This window comes from Bacillus rossius, chromosome 1 (genome assembly GCF_032445375.1).
Source record: "Bacillus rossius redtenbacheri isolate Brsri chromosome 1, Brsri_v3, whole genome shotgun sequence".
Taxonomy (NCBI): Eukaryota; Metazoa; Arthropoda; class Insecta; order Phasmatodea; family Bacillidae; genus Bacillus; species Bacillus rossius.
Genome location: NC_086330.1, coordinates 48,862,939 through 48,880,150, shown reverse-complemented (window position 1 = coordinate 48,880,150; position 17,212 = coordinate 48,862,939). Strand labels below are relative to the sequence as shown.

At 35.6% G+C, this 17,212-nt stretch overlaps 1 protein-coding gene across 1 annotated transcript in view; it reads left to right on the top strand.

Moving 5' to 3' along the window:
• LOC134527763 (extended synaptotagmin-2-like) overlaps window positions 1-17,212 on the top strand; it is a 165,076-nt gene that overhangs the window by 87,046 nt on the left and 60,818 nt on the right. Inside the window, exons 4-5 of the mRNA XM_063360736.1 lie at window positions 7,922-8,160; window positions 9,939-10,024. Of these exons, the coding sequence (XP_063216806.1) occupies window positions 7,922-8,160; window positions 9,939-10,024 (325 nt within the window). The remainder of the gene's footprint in view (window positions 1-7,921; window positions 8,161-9,938; window positions 10,025-17,212) is intronic.

Below are 17,212 nucleotides of genomic sequence, written 5' to 3'. Positions count from 1 at the left end.
CAATTCTTAGTTAACACTGAAATGTAAAGATAGCGCTACGTTCGTCATACTTCAGAGACACAAGAAATTGTTAGCCTACATATATTATATTCGACGCAATGTTGAATAATATAATTACGTGATTAAATTTTTACTGTTAAATCTTAAATGTTGAATCTGCACAACATGGTTAAGGTTTGTTTGTAGGAAGTATTTACAGACAATTTCTGTCGTTTAAGCAAAACCAAATATACATACATATACTTAATTTTAAAATGCTTCAGGTTAATTTTTTAAAATATATTTATTGGACTGCAACTTTTAGTCTGAAAAATACTTAAAATATATCGCCGCGTTCGTAATGCTTTAGAAAACAAACAAAATGTTAAATATCCTTGACGCCATGTTTGTTCCAACAAAATGTTTGGGTTAATAAATTATAGGTAATTTTAAAGTTAAGATTATATCTTATGGCTATTCAATTTTACAAAATGTATTTCAGGATAGTTTCACTACCATAAAGTTTACTTTGGCACACCAATACGCTCAGTACAGCCCCCGATATTCGCCAAAGTTAATAGTTTTTTTTTAAATCTCTCTTTCTTACTTTTTAAATGTAAAAGTACTGTGTAATATTTAGTTTTTGTGGATGTACAGTTTGTTTGTATATATGTTTATATTTGTATTAATTGACTTGTTCTATATCCCGGAATCCTTACCTCCATATGGGATCTACAGAACAAAAATTAAATAAATAAATAAAAATAAATAATATATATGTGCTTGTTGCCACACGTGGGGTCCGCCATCATAGCAGTTTCTGCATGCATGCGCATTGGACCTTCGACCTGTTAAATTTCCGTTGTTTAATGCACGCTTATTTTATCGAATTTCTGGTGCATACCAAAATTTTACCCACAACGCCCCTAAAGAAGTATGGCCTCAAAACGCAGACGATAATAATTCCCGTCTAGGGGGAAATGTCACAGGTTCAGCATTCACGCGTTCGGTTCTCCTGTTGGGCTAGCCCTGAAAAATCAGCAGTCCCATCTTGTTTAACAGAATTAGAGTTAGGTTTTAAAAAGGTGAAAAATGTTTACGGGTTTTCCCAAAAATTAACACTTAATGTATATGTATCACGCTCGGCATTATTTTAAAGAATTCTACGTTAAATTTCGTGTTCGAGTTTCGTATTATAAGTTTATTTGCAACATGAGAACACAAAAATTTGCTCTTTACTGAAAGACTCACTCAAAAAATTTTTTTAGTTTATTTTATTGCACACATTGATTTTTTTTTGTGTTTAAATGTTAATTTACACACGAAGTTGGTCAATTCATAGTATAGAGTAAATGTATTAAGTAATATACCCACTACACTGATAATAATCTGATAACTGAAATCCTTCGTTTTAAAGCTAGTAAATTTTATCTCTAGTCATGATGTTTTATACATTGCCAGATTTTTTCGCAAATAAAAAGATTGCAGGGCCCTGTCTCACAAGTTAAAAAAAAAGTGTATTTCTACAAATAAATTCTGTAGGAACTACTCAAAAATATATTATTCACACTTAAAGCGGAACAGTGGACATTTTTGCTATTCTTATCTATGGCCTGTATAATGCTTTGTCTGAACTAGCAAATACTAGATTGAAATGTTCTAGACTCTCTAAAATTTTGTGCAGTTTTTTATTATTTTCTGGACTAATTTTATGGTATAAATTGAAATAAACGGTATTTGCAGCTCTTCATTGGCTATTTAATAGACCTCAGTGTTGGATATGTATATGTAGCCTATACAATATTTGTAAGCAACCTGTGCTTCAACTAAGTTTGCGAGGATCAGAAATAATGTTAGTACATTGGTTTAGCATGATTATTTCTCAACTTATTTTTTAGAAGTGAATGTGCGAGACTTACGCAGGCTTAAATTTACCTTTGAGATGCGTTTTTTTTAACTGATAAAAATTTGCCTTTTTAAATTTCCTCTTGGAGCACTGTTGCTGGAATCACAGCAGCGGAATGGACATAACGTGGGTAAAATTATTTCCTAACCATTCGCGTTCGACACACATACGACGTTAGTGCGACCAAATTCCCCAGTGCGACAGACTGTGCGATTCACATCACGTCGAATGATGGTAGAAGTGGTGGTTATGGTATTTAAAACATTATTTTGGACATACGCCATTGCTTTTCTACACTGTACTTAATGGAGAAAACTTGAAGAACGGACAAAGCAAGATGAAGACACAAACACACGAAAATAACAAGCTAAAATCAGCCGACGTCAAATTTTAAATGCACGAGTAACACAGAGGATTACGTTGAATGCATTTGGTAGTCAATGTAACAGCCAAGACGAACACACTGGGCTGGGAACGACGATACATTTGCAAAAAGAACAGTAAATACAGACAAAAAACAACCTTGAACAACACAGCGACAAATGGAGGAACCCAACGACGATTTTAAACGGATAATCTGGACAACACAAGGACAATACAGTGACGCACATGCGAACCCGTCTGTTTGTGCCTGATGACGGGAACAGATCTCAGTTCCCGAAACGTCGTAACAATTTTGTCTTGGAAATCGTATTGTGTTTCTTTTGTGCTGTCGTAGTTGTGTTGTCCAGATTATCTGTTTAGACTCATCACCTTTGGTTGTGGGTTCTTCTGTCGCAGTATTGTCCAAAGTTGTTTGTCTGTATTTACTGTTCTTGTTGTAACTGTCTTATCGTTGCCCGCCCACCGTGTTTGTCTGTGCTGTGATACTATTCTAATTCAGTTAACGAAATTATTTTTGCAACCTATACATTTAACATATTACATCGGCTGATTTTGGCTGGTTTTCTGTGAGTTTGTGTATTTATCCCTAATGGTTACATTATGCAGTTAACATTTGACGTTGGCTGATTTTGGCTTGTTTTTCTTGGAGTTTGTGTATTTATCCCTAATGGTTACATTATGCAGTTAACATTTGACGTTGGCTGATTTTGGCTTGTTTTTCTTGGAGTTTGTGTATTTATCCCTAATGGTTACATTATGCAGTTAACATTTGACGTTGGCTGATTTTGGCTTGTTTTTCTTGGAGTTTGTGTATTTATCCCTAATGGTTACATTATGCAGTTTACATTTGACGTCGGCTGATTTTGGCTTGTTTTTCTTGGAGTTTGTGTATTAATCCGTAATGGTTACATTATGCAGTTAACATTTGACGTCGGCTGATTTTGGCTTGTTTTTCTGTTAGTTTGTGTATTTATCTCTCTCGGTTCTTCAGGTATTCTCAATGACATACAGTGTAAATAACCACGACATTAGTCCAAAATTTTTTTTTTAATCATTCTTCCTCATTGCAAGAATCATTCAAAGATCGTGGTGATATTAGTATGTATTTAAAGTTCTTTTTAGTAAATATATCTGTGAAATCTTCAAAATTGGTTAACGCACAGTATTTTCCCCCCCAATTGTACGTTAGATTTGGATTAAAAATATTTACCTCAAACAAACATGTCGATTAAAATAAAACGCGGACAGTGGTGGCTGTCGTATGTGTAGTAGAACGCCGCGGTGTGAAAATCTGCGACGCACCTGAGACAGCAATGACGTTTTATTTATTGTCTTTCACAGTACAGATAAAGGGCCGTAGATGCTGTGATGGCCAAAAGGAGGGGGGGGGGGGGGCACTGATGGGGGGCCTAGTTGAGTTTAGAAATATTATTAAATGTGTGTGTTTACCCTAATAGTAGACAAAAATTACAAGCTATTGCTAAAAACTATTAATTGAAAACATTGCAAGTTATGCAATACGCGCAGATCACGTTTTTTTTACAGTTATGGCCACGCTAATGTTTAGTCTTGAGATTATTATTTTTTAATCCTCGGGTTTTAAAATTGCACCCGAAGTAATGCCGATAAAGTTACTAGCCTCCGAGTCCTTAGTTTCTGGCAATGGTCCTGCAGATACATACATACATACATACATACATACATACATACATACATACATACATACATACATACATACATACATACATACATACATACATACATACATACATACATACATACATACATACATACATACATACATACATACATACATACATACTTACATACGTACTTACATACGTACTTACATACGTACTTACTTACGTACATACTTACGTACATACTTACGTACATACTTACGTACATACTTACGTACATACTTACGTACATACTTACGTACATACTTACGTACATACTTACGTACATACTTACGTACATACTTACGTACATACTTACGTACATACTTACGTACATACTTACGTACATACTTACGTACATACTTACATACATACTTACATACATACTTACATACATACTTACATACATACTTACATACTTACATACATATATAACATAAAAACTATATTACAAAAATTGATAAAGTCTTTTATAAGAACAGACATGATGTTTACGACACGATATTTTGGAATTGATGCAAAATAGAACCAACTACGTAACTGATTTATTACTAGAATTTGAAATCAAATTTCGACTTCAGTTTGAAACGGGATATTGCGTTCTAGCGAATTTTTAATTTATTCCTGTTGCCTAAATCCCCGCAAAGGCAATGAAACGAAATAAATAACATTTAGCCACAATAAGTGTGCTTCAGACATGTTGCCAGCAGTGGGGCTCAAGCAAGTCGTCAGCCGAATTTTTCTCAGGCAAGTCGCATGTGTTGCTCGGTCAATAAAAATAAATACCGATGCATATGATTATCGTTTGTGGTGAATATTAAAGGCGTGAGACGTTTGCGAACGGTAATAACGTTTATTAAGTGCATTTAAATTTAGTGTTTGGTTAAGTATGAAAAATTACTAAGCTATGAAAGAGAAAAATGTGGAATAGTTTTTTTTTCCCCAGGCCATATTTAGCGGACCAAATTCCTCTATGCATAGCTACTACATTAATCTTTGTTAGTGCAAAATTCTGAATTAGAGACAGTAAATATCAATTTCGTGGCGAAGATAAACACGATGCTGTATATTGATTTACTGCCGTGGAGCGTGTGATGGCTTCTCAGCGCGTTAACCTCACATCCAAACTAATATTATAGAGTGCGAGTTTTTGTTGTAAAAAGTAAACTCGAAAACTGCAGCTATTTTTAAAATCCTTTGGCTTGTATAAAGTTCACTATTCCAGATGAGCATTGAGTGAAATAAAAAACAAAAATATTGTTTGTTTTCTTGACTTACGTTGAGTGATTCTACTATAATGGGGAAGCTTTGATGTCTGGATGATTGTTACTGAATCACGTCTTAACGAAAGAACCGATTTTTATGGTTCCATGTATTTGGTAGACCATATTTTTATGGTTTAAAATAAGTTACTTTGATGCAGTAGAAAAACAAAGTTTCTTATTGAATAGCCATCAAACTTAATTTACAAAGATAATGCACGGTGCACTAGCGATAGAAATAGGAAGTAGACTTCTACCTATGTTTAAAGATTCAAAAAACATTTCGTTGCAATATTGTTTAGTTTAAATTTGCTAGCAAAACAGACATATAATGTTTAATATTTTCCCACTATATACGGCGATGCTAATGCGGATATTAGTTATTTTCATAGCGATATAGATAGTGATATAGAAAGAATATCATAACACTTTACAATGAATAGGAATTCGATCCTGTGAACGACGGGTACCACAGCTAGCGAGTGATATTGTGTATAAAAAAAGTGGTTGGGTAAGTGTAAGTCGAGATGAAAGCTTACCATTGCGAGAAAGCGAGGTCGTATAATTTATGTTCCTAGGTTTTATCGAAAGGCATGGTTTCCAGCCGGTCACGGTAGAAATAATGTTCACATACCATATCAGTGATCCTGATTAGATTTCCAACGCGGTCGAACCTGGAAATGTTTCCGCAAGTGGGCGAAGCCTGGTAGTGAACGTTATCGAGACTTGTGTGTGTTTATTATCGAGACACTCCTGCCTCCACACTCCCTCCATTCATTCCGTCTATGATCCGTTCTCATGCAATCGCCTTTTTGCCGTCTCTGATGACGTTGTATCCGTGAGATGTTCGGCCCTAGCAGTGCAAGTTGCATGCAGCCCCTGAGGCCGTGGACGTATGTCCGGCCCCCCGGAATTAATAAGTTCCTTATGGGTGGGGGTGTTAAGTAGGTGGTATATGTTTCTTCTGCAGAGGTGCCCCCCCCCCCCCAAACACTATGACTCACTCCCCCCTAAACTAATGATGGCCCCCCCCCCCCGAATTTTTGTATGCCATTTACTAAATGATATACTCAATTATTTTATAATATTATACTTTTTTAGTATTATATTTTATCACATTTTGCATTAATTAAAACTGATTTTCTAATAATAATTTTGGTCATATCAGGTAATATTTCCATCCTGAACCGACAGATGCCAAACTGCTTTTGTTGAGGAAAGTGCGGGGTTGCCAATTTGATTTAAAGATCCCTTTCAATTATCAAAGCACCATAATCGTATTTTCTCATTAGAAGCTATAATTATGTAAATAATATATACATTTTTCTCGTCTTTTAACCACCCCCCCCCCCCCCTGAAATTTTAATGACGCAGTCTGCGTCGTTATCCCCCCTTGTGGGCACCCCTGCCTTCTGGGACCGTGGAGCCGGCAGTGACCGGACGACCGCTGGATGACCGTGATCAGTAGAGGGAAAATGAGAGTTCAAGGACAGGCGGTGGATCCAAGATGGCCGCAGTGACTTCACATATCAAAGGTGGCAAAAAATTCTAGAAAACAAAATGGCGGAATTCAAGATTGCAGCCGGGGTCACCGTCATATAGATGTACCTTCATTCTCCGTCCTAATTTCGTCTGAATTTTTGAAATTTTTTTCCAGATTACTATTTTTATCATTCATTTGGGTACTTGGTAAATGCTTAATCTGTACAATTGCTTTAAATTTGTTCAAATTTTTTTTTGTTACGTTTAAGTGATGTTCAAAAAATAGGCTTTAATATATTGTTAAGTTAGGGGCGTGGCGCAGCGGTCAAGCGCAGGCCTGGCAATCTGCCGGTTCGGGTTCAGAACCTACTGGTAATTTTTTTTCACATGTCTACAATATGTAATGAACGTGCAGATTTTTAATATTTACAACTGTTCAGTTTAGAGTTAGGTAAATTGTATTTCTCTTGTGAATAATTTTGTAGTGAAAACACTTATCTCAGAGCCATATTTAGCAAGTTGCATGTAGGCTCCAATAAGACCATTCGGGGTCACGTGTTATTTTTTACTGTTATAGTAATTGAAATTTTTTCAATTTACTGTTGTAATAATAATTATTTTTCTTCATGATGATTGTTCAATAATTTGTTTGTACTCATGATAAAATAACTTTCTGTTAACTTTAACATTTCTTGTTTATAGTTTGGGTTTGTGGAGTGCTCCCAGTAATCGTTGCCCTACTTATCTTTAAGATTACACGAGTAGTCGTTTATTTGACAATAAACTTTTCGTGTGTTTCTCACAACACTGTGTCAGTGTTTCGCTCTAATAAACCCTTTCTCTTGTTAACCCCTTTGCGGGGGGGCAACGAAACCTTTTTTTACCCATTTTTATACCCACGGTTTTAACATAAATTGAGCATCGTGTGAGATGAGCTTAACCAGCATAATGCGACTGAAACGTAAGGCTTGGTTTCTCTCTCTCTTCCCCCCCCCCCCCTCCCTTCATTGTTGTGTTACCGCATTTGTGTTTTTACCTAGGACAATATTCTAAGATGTTGCATGGAATAAACATTGAATTTTGTTTTCTTTACCGAATGATATGTTAGCCAGATATATGCTACTCTTTATGTGCCATTTTCAAAGAGTCGGATATTTATTAATGGCTTGCGGTCACTCACAATAAGTTTACACAGCAGGTTATATAGGTAATGTAACTGGATGTGACAGCTGGACCACGCGCTGGCGCTGGTGGCGGCCGCCGCGGCGGGCAGCTGGCTGCTGGGCGCGGCGGGACTGTCGGTGGCCTGGATGCTGCTGCTGCTGGTGCTGCTGGTGTCGCTGTGGAAGGCGCACGCGGCGCGCCTGCTGGGGGCCGCCGTGCGCGGCGAGGAGGCGCGCGTGCGGCGCCGCAGGGCGCTGCGCCCCGACGAGACGGCCGAGTGGCTCAACTTCCTCGTCAACCGCTGGTGACGGTTCCCTCGCGCTCGCCTCCTGCGCCTCCACGTAGTTTCGGTTCCCTACCACGTTCGTGCAACTTCGGATTTCTCTCAAAAATTGAAATGAAAAAAAATCGAAGTGTTAGGTTAGGTTAGGTTAGGTTAGGTTAGGTTAGGTTAGGTCAGGTCAGGTCAGGTCAGGTCAGTCTCAACATGCTTGTTTTCATTGGAAACTTCTGATTTAGCGATGAAGTGGCGTTAGTACCAAAACGCAAAACTTCGGAAATCTTCCGAAATTCTTGCAGGGAACCGAAACTAAGTGAGTTGTAGGCTTCCCGCGCCTTCATTCATACCCAACCACGGTGCTGCCATCTGTGGCGGGTGTTGCGAACCAAAGCTCACGAATACAGGGGAAAACTTATGAACGTTTCAATGAATTTGAACAAGATGGGCAGTATTTTAATAAAAATTCCTTGTCAAAAATCGGTTCCAATTTTAGGGTTTAATATTTTTTAAGTCTTTTTCCTTTTTATCAGAGCCGTTTCATTACATAGATTTAAATTTCGGTCTGCAAATCTAATTATTCAATAGTCGATGTGGCTGTTTTTGGCAGCAAATTCTAGCCGCAGGTGTGGAAACTACGTGTGATTCGCGTCCAGAAATGTAGTTGGAAACACATTTGAATATATATATATTTATCACACTGCATTATTTAAAAAAATTAAACGTTAAATTTCATGTCCGAGTCTCCGAGTTTTGTACTTTAAGTGTATTTGGAACATGAACATGTGAATTTGTTTGTTACTGAGATTAGATGTTAGTTACACATCTCTGGCAAGTACTAATGTCTCGCTCACATTATTTTTTCACTTAGTTCATTTTACTCATCTGTCAAAACTCTCATAAGTTTGAGTATTTTAAAAAAATAGGCAGGTAACTTTAAATCATTATTTTATGAAATAAATTCAATCTATTATCACAAAGTATTACATAGCATTGTCTTTAAACCTAAATATCTTCAATTAATTATTAAATTTGATTTTCCTTATAATTATTGCACAGAAACCTAGAGAATGCACTTTTGAAGTAAATCATCCAAAAAGTATGCAATATATATATTTTTTGTTTTTTGAAATTTCAGCCACTCAAAAAGTCTTCAAGACTATTTGCGCTTAATGTAAATCTAAAATAATGACCTAACATCTCGTCGACATTGACTAGAAATAAGATGGGTTGATGAATGAGAATGAATCTCTGACGATATTAATTGAGAAGGGAAACGGGAGTACCTCTAGGAAACCCACATACTCTAGGCATGATTCCTACATGAGAAAAATCAAGGTTCTACCCCGAATACCTTGGTGGGAGGAGAATGATTTGACCACTCAACTATCATGGCCCTGATGGTGATTGGAGTCTGATGGTAATAAAGGATGGACTGGTGGACTTGTTTTGCGCCTGTACACTTTCGCAACATGTGTCAGGAACTAGCAATTGCTACCCTGTAGTTACGGGAAAACTAGACGTGATTGATGCTTTTGGGGCAAAATTGTTTTATTTATCAAGTTTGGTATACATAGTTCATATTATTTTATCATTCATGTATATATATATCTCGAGCAGGATCACGTTGTATGTAATTCTTGAGTGTGCATATCAGGGTCTCAACATATCCTTTCAAATGGCTTTACAGACTGACACTCTTCCCCTACTCAAAATTGCTTAGTCTTCTTAGTACTTAAAATCCTCATCTGTGTGGAAATCGGCTGATGGAAGGTGTGTACTTCCAACTGTACGATGTTTTGCAGGTGGGTTTTCAGCTCTCCTACTTTATTCACCATTATGAAGGAAAGGCTGGAACCACTTTTGAATGAGGCTAAGCCAAATATTGTTGGTGAGTAGACTTGTACATTAATGATACTTATTACAGTAGTTGTAAAACTGGTTGTTCTGTATACAATGCCCTTAAATCAGTTCTAAATTTGATGTGCAAAAACAATCAACTGAAATTATAATTTTTTTTTTGGCAATTTTTAGAATAATTAAACTATCCATTAGATTGTAGAGTGCACGTGAAAAAGTAATTTTTCATTGTAAATGTAACATTAACTGAATTTTCTTTAACTGAACTGCCCAGAGCTTATGTATTTCATTAGTTAATGTTATTTATTTTGAGCTTAGGTATTTGTGTAACTAGTTATTTAGAAATTTTTGCTTTTTCTTTTAATGATGTTAAGTTTTTGTTGCCAATTTCTTGGCTGGGATAAAGGGAGACAGTCCAGTCATGCTTGTAACTCACGTCATGGGTGACACAAACAAAAGATTTAGTACTTAAGTGGATTATTCAACATAGGTTTATCAGATAACCTGTTCTAACAGTTGTATTACTGCTAAGTAATGTTTTCATGATATGTTGACTACATTTTCATTTTTACCACCTCTAACTAACTTTTCCTAAATTTGTCTTGCATACCTACTTGTAAGTTAGGCCAGTTGAGCTCAATTTATTATCGACAGTGAGGTCTGGAGAGACGGTTAACACTCAGTGAAACAGACCAAGAGTGTTAAGAATATAATCTGCCATGGCTTATAGTAAGGAACCACCCCGGAATTTGCCTGGAAACTCTTCAGAAGACCATGAAAAACAGAAATAAGAATAACTGGACTAGGATTTGAACCTGGTTCCTAGGGAATGAAAGTCCAGGGTCCATACGCCTCCTTAATATCTTTAAAAAGTCCTTAATTTGTCTTTAATTGAATAAGGGCCCTTAAAAAAACCTTTAAAAATTCTTAAAAAGACTGATTGCAAGTAATATAATTTGAGAATTTTAATGTTATTTTGTTTCCAACATGGCAGCAAAAAATTTGCGCATGAGTAGTTTAATTGGCGAATTTCGGGCAATGTGATTAGACGTTATACATAAAAAATGTTTTAAATTCATATTGTGAATTTTGTATTGTGCCCTTAAACTAAAAATGTGTATTTTTACTGCCTTATTTTGAATTTATGAAGTATATGTAATAGTGATAAGATTAAATGTTAGGGCTGCAAATTTCAGAGATTTTCAGAGATAATACTGGATAATAAGGGTTTATCTGTAAGGATTGAACTAACCAAAAAATTATTATTTTTCTACATTATGGTTTTCTTGTGTAATTTTGTGATATACAAATAGTTTTCTATTTTTTGATGGTGGTGAAGGCAGTGAAGTAAAGGAGTCCTTAAAAACTATTTAATTTTTGATTGCCTAAGAGGGTACTTACCATGAAGTCCAGTGTCTTGCCACTGTGCTACCTTTCTTTATAGGTAGGCCTGTACATGCATTTTGGAAATTACGTCTATGTACGACTCGTCTACTACATTCACTCTTCCCATTAGATGAGTGCATGCCAGTAAGCTTCATGTTTCCAGGTTAATCTTACTGGCACAACTGGTGCAGCAGTGAAAACAAAGCAGTTTAGATTTCTGGCATATTACATTACAACTTCCTGTGGACTAATTTCAGAGCCAGTGCATCATGACAGAGCAGTTATTAAATTTGAGCAGTGCTGTTCTGATGGCATTATAGCTGTGAGTCACTTACGGGCAGAGCACAAAAATATGCTCATGGTTGAGACATTTTATAACTTTATATGTCCATCACTTCATTACATTTTAAATCCTGGATTTGTTAATTGCTACTCAGTTCAACACCATGAAATTGGTGTTAGCAATGATATTAGTAAATATAGTGAATTTAATATTCTATTAAAAATTTTTTTTTCTATACAATTGTTGTAAGATTGGAGGGTACGTTTTGGATGTTAAGTCATTAAGAGGGCGCCACCATATGAGAAGGGCACATGGATCCGACTGAGACTCCTCCCAGGGCGTGATGTCGCTCGTGTGGAGATGATATTTGACCCTCCATGCCAGCCAGAAATTACACACGCCTGAGACTTACAGAGAGCAACACGGTTTTCCAAGCACACATTTATTTCAACAGTTGGTTATTACACGCTCTCATACACATACCAAGTTAAACTGCTAAAACGCCCCGTGGCACGTACCGGGATAAGTGAGATGTTGTCCACCCTTGTGGCTACATGAGAGATTGTCGTAGCTGGGTTTAAAGCTCCGTGAAGGAAATAACAATAATTAACTTAACAGTCTGCCAATTAATTAAACAGTCTGCCGACCGAGGCAACCCCAGAGGTCATGTAGAAAGCAATTTGGAATAGTTAAGACAACGAGAAAACAGAAGTTGTTATTTGCAATGCAATAGGATGAAGTCCCCACAGGGTGTAGACACATCTTACCTCGGCCGGTGATGATGAGAGACTGTTGAAACACTTGCACATAACACATGGACACGTACGGTGGCGATGCAATGCCGGGAAGGAAAGGTTGAAGGTGGGGGGAAAAGGAAGTTGAGTCGTAGCAGGCTCATAGGGCGAAGCTCCGGTCAGTGCACAATTTTTTGACAATTGTTTGTGTGTGTACTTTTATTTTATTTTTGTTTAATTTACTAAAAAGTAAATTACAGTGATTCCATTTATAGTGTTCAAACAGAAACAGCAGTGGCTCACACAAGTTTGTTTATTTACAGTTGTTAGCTACCTAAGGTAAGAGCACCAGTAGTTGACAGTGCTTTAGTAGTTGACACTTTCATTTTTAATTCTTAATAATAAGCCAAATATATTTTTTAGAAAGTTTCTAGCTATGTCAAAATATTGCTAAGGCTATCTGGTATGAAAGTTGGTATCAGTACTTTTACAAGCTTGCCGCCATTTTGAGTATGAGTTGTTGCCATGAAGTCATGTGTGTATTGTGACGAAATCTTGTTATTTACAAATTAGTTAAGCAGGTAATGGTACATGAAATGATGTATGATGTTTTGTTATTAATGTTACCCATGTTTCATAATTACATTATGTTTTATATGAAATTCTTCATATCTTAGCATACTGCATAAGTGATTTTAGTTTATGTTATATAAACTAATGGGGGTGTCAAGTACGGATACAAAAATTTTGCAAATTTTTAGTAGTTGACAATCCATGTCAAATACTAGTGCAACTATATGATGTTGTATTAATAGATACACTAATATTCTGTATACAAATTGTGAGTAGTGTTTCTCATTAAAATGGTCAAAATGGCTCTATTTAATCTGTTACTAGTATTTGACACCCCTTGTCAACCACTAACACATTACATGTCAACTACTAGAACTGGAATCTTTTTGTGTTTCATTTTTGGATTCAGGATACCACAATGCCTCCTGTGAAAGGAAAAATGCTTAATTACAGTGAGCAACAAATGAATGCTGCAATGGATGATGACCTTAGGGTAACTGCAGTTGCTACAGCAGCCAAGCGCAACTCTGTACTTCGTGTCACTTTGCTCGACAAAGTGACAGGGAAGACTCCTAGAAAACGCCAGATGGGTCCACAACCAGTGCTCACAAGAGAAGAGGAAGATGTTTTAGTGACATGGATAACTACAGTGGCAAAAGCAGGGTTTCCAATAACGAAAACTGAGCTTTTAGATAGTGTACAGCACATAATTAAGGAACTTAACCATAAAAACCCATTTGTAGGCAATCGGTCAAGACGAACATGGTTTCTAGAATTTTTGAAACATCATCCAATCATAAGCAGTAGAATGGCTCAAAATCTTACTTCCAGTAGGGCATCAGTTCGCAAGGAACCTCTTTCAAGATGGTTTGAAGAAATAAGTAACTATTTGAAAGAACACAAATACCTACGAGAGTATTCTCGAACAACCTGAAAGAGCGTTTAATTTGGACGAGAGCGCTTTCTTTCTCAATCCAAAAGGAAATACGGTGCTTTGTGTGAAAGGAGAGAAAATGTATACCAACAAGTGAATTCTGATGAAAAACAATGTTTAACTGTGTTGGTTACTGGAGATGCAAATGGAGATTTGGCGCCTACACTGGTGGTTTTCAAGTATTAAAGAGTGCCTCATGAATTAGCTGACAGTGTTCCAAAACACTGGGGAATTGGAAAATCTGAGACTGGTTGGATGACTGCTCCTCTTTTCTTTGAATTCATCACAAACATTTTCCATCCCTTTCTCGTGAAAAAAAATATCTTCCTGTTATCGTTTTCGTTGATGGGCATGCATCACACCTAACCTTACACACAAGCAAGTTTTACTAAGAACATGGGATTATACTTATAGCATTACTTCCCAATTCGACTCACCTGATACAGCCTATGGACATTGCTGTGTTCCACATGCTGAAAGAAGCATGGAAGAAAAAAGTGCATCAATGGAGAATGCAACACTTAGCTGATCCAACATTGAAGAAAATCCATTTCGCACCTTTGCTGGAAGAAACTTTAAATGCATGCATTACACCTTCTATTCTCAAAAATGGATTTAGGAAATGTGGACTTGTACCATGGAATCCTGCAGTTGTAGACATTTACAAAATTCCAACAATGGATTCTTGTCCTGTGGTTACTAACAGAAGTTCCTCAGAACAATTCTTGGAAGAATATATTGGGGAATATAATCTTCAAAGTTTCCGAGATTCGGGTACTGAATTGAAAGGGGATTCCCAAGATCAATCGTTATTTTCATTGTGGAAAAACGTTAATGAAGATTGCTTCCTTCAGTGTCGCTTTAAAGACGATCTTCAAGCAAATGAAAGTCTTAGTTGCATGGATCAAATACAGAAAATTGTAGAAAACCACACTGAATAAAATGAAGAACCATTAGCAATAAATGAAATTAATGCTGTGACACAAAATAATTCAGATCAAGTAAACCTTGAATCCTAAGTAAGTCTGTGCAATGTTCATGAAGGAAGTGGAGAAAGACAAACACTGTAAATCCAGAACTCAGCACCTGATATTGAAATAGAAAATCGTCTTGAATTTCAAGATGTTAAAACAAATGAAAGTAAATGTATCACATCAACAATCAAAGATATTCCATCTCCTTTCAAAAAGGCTTTATTCTGGCCAGAATACAAACAAAATCCTGGAAAACGAAGAACAAGAGAATAAATACCAAGTGTAGTGACAGCTAAGCAATGGCAGTTGTATCATGAAAAAAAACAGCAGCAATGGTAAAAGAAAAAAACAGAAACAAGAAAGAGCTAATGCACACAAGGCAAAACAAGAAGAGCGTGAAAGTGCTAACAAACTGAAGCTACTTGATAACAAGAAGACAATGAGAAGAAAATACAAAAAACATCACTTCATGTGTCTGATACTGAAGAAGATGAAGAGTGGGTAGAACAGGGAAGCAGAATGGATGATGTCAGTTTCGACCACAGTGACTTGGATATGGTTGATGAAAATGGACTTGCGCAAAGTATTTTAAGTGAGCTAGTAAAAACCAATGATATTACACCTACTAAATTTTCTCAAAGGAAAGGTGATTTTGTGCTCGTTTCTTTCCCTGGAAAGAAAAAGTGTTTTAAATATGTCTGTATTGTTCAGAAAGTGTATGATGTTGGAGAAGTTGAAGTAATGGCACTACAATTATGCAATAGCCTGAAAAAAGATTTTGTCAGAGATACAAAAGATGTAAGTGTTGTTGAGCCAAAACAGATCATTGAAGTTTTATCTGTACCACGGTATCTTGGGTCTGATGACCTAGTAAAATATGAATTTCACTGTTCTGTGTCATGCGATGTGTAAACCATATATGAAATGTAACTTACATTTAGTCATTTCTGTCTGTAACATGACTTTAAATACATAATGCATAGAGTTTGTAAAGGATGTCAACTACTAGTGCAACTATATGTCAACTACTAAAATTCAGCAGTCTCGCTATTGTCAACTACTGATGCATTTACATGCATCAACATAATATCATTAAAAAAATATAAAATAGTATACAATGTCTGATTCAACCATACATACTTTCGTCAAATATCAACAAATATGACTCATACCAGGCATTTGTTTAGTAAAGTTTTTATTTTTTACAAATGGGTTTTTTCAGAATTTTGCTCCTTAAAGTGTCAACTACTAGTGCTCTTACCTTAACAGAAATTATAACGCCCTGTCGTAAAAAGCTACTATCATACTGAATAAATGCTACACATTCAGTGCTCGTTGCACAATATTAAAACTGTGTATATTCAGTGTGCAGCCATAGTGCAGATCATTACAACCTTTAAAAAATATTATTGGAATGAATGCATACATTTTTTCTTTGATGTTATTTATTTATTTGTAATATGCCTACCAACAATTTTAAAACTTTAGAGATATGCACACCATAAAGACCAAAACATGACAAATAAAATAACAAACAATACACAGAAAACAAAAAACACAAATGACAGGCAAACACAAATATAGATTAATCTAAGAGAGTCAAGCAGCAGCAACAACATTTAACAATACAACATACAGAGTCATTTACTACAAAAAATAGATAAAAACTACTACTGTACGAATAAATAAATATATGCAAATAAAGTAAAATTTGGAACTAATAGCAGTTCAGAGTTATTAGAAAAATATAATAAAATATTATTAAAGACTAAGTGTTCAGTAAGATGACTTATAAAGATTGACAGTAAATTCTAATATTCAAGTTTAACTGAAATTCATGTTCATTTTATTAAAGTTTGAAATTAATCTATAAATAATATTGTGTAGGGTACAAAGAGAAGATAACAGGTGACTTTTAAATTGTGTGATTCTCAAACCAGTAATCATAAGGACAAAATCACATTTGATTTTATAGTTACATATAAATTTTTTGTACAAAACAAGCATCTAGTTGAATCCTACGATCTGAGAGAAGAGTAAGAGTTGGTTGTGGAAACTTCTTTATATTAATTAGTTCAATTTATTTGTTTTAAATGCTTTTTATTTTATTACAATCTGTTGTATTGATATTATTCCAAATAATAGAGCAGTATTCTAATTTGGTTCTAATCAAAGTAAAATAAAGTGATAAGTTTTAATCAGAATTATTAGTGTAGAAAGTAATGTATTTTATTAGGGCCAAGATTCTATGGGAGGAAGAATATAAATAGTTTTTATGAAAATATAATTAAGAGTCAAAAATGATTCCAAAATCTTTAATTCAAATGTATTGGTG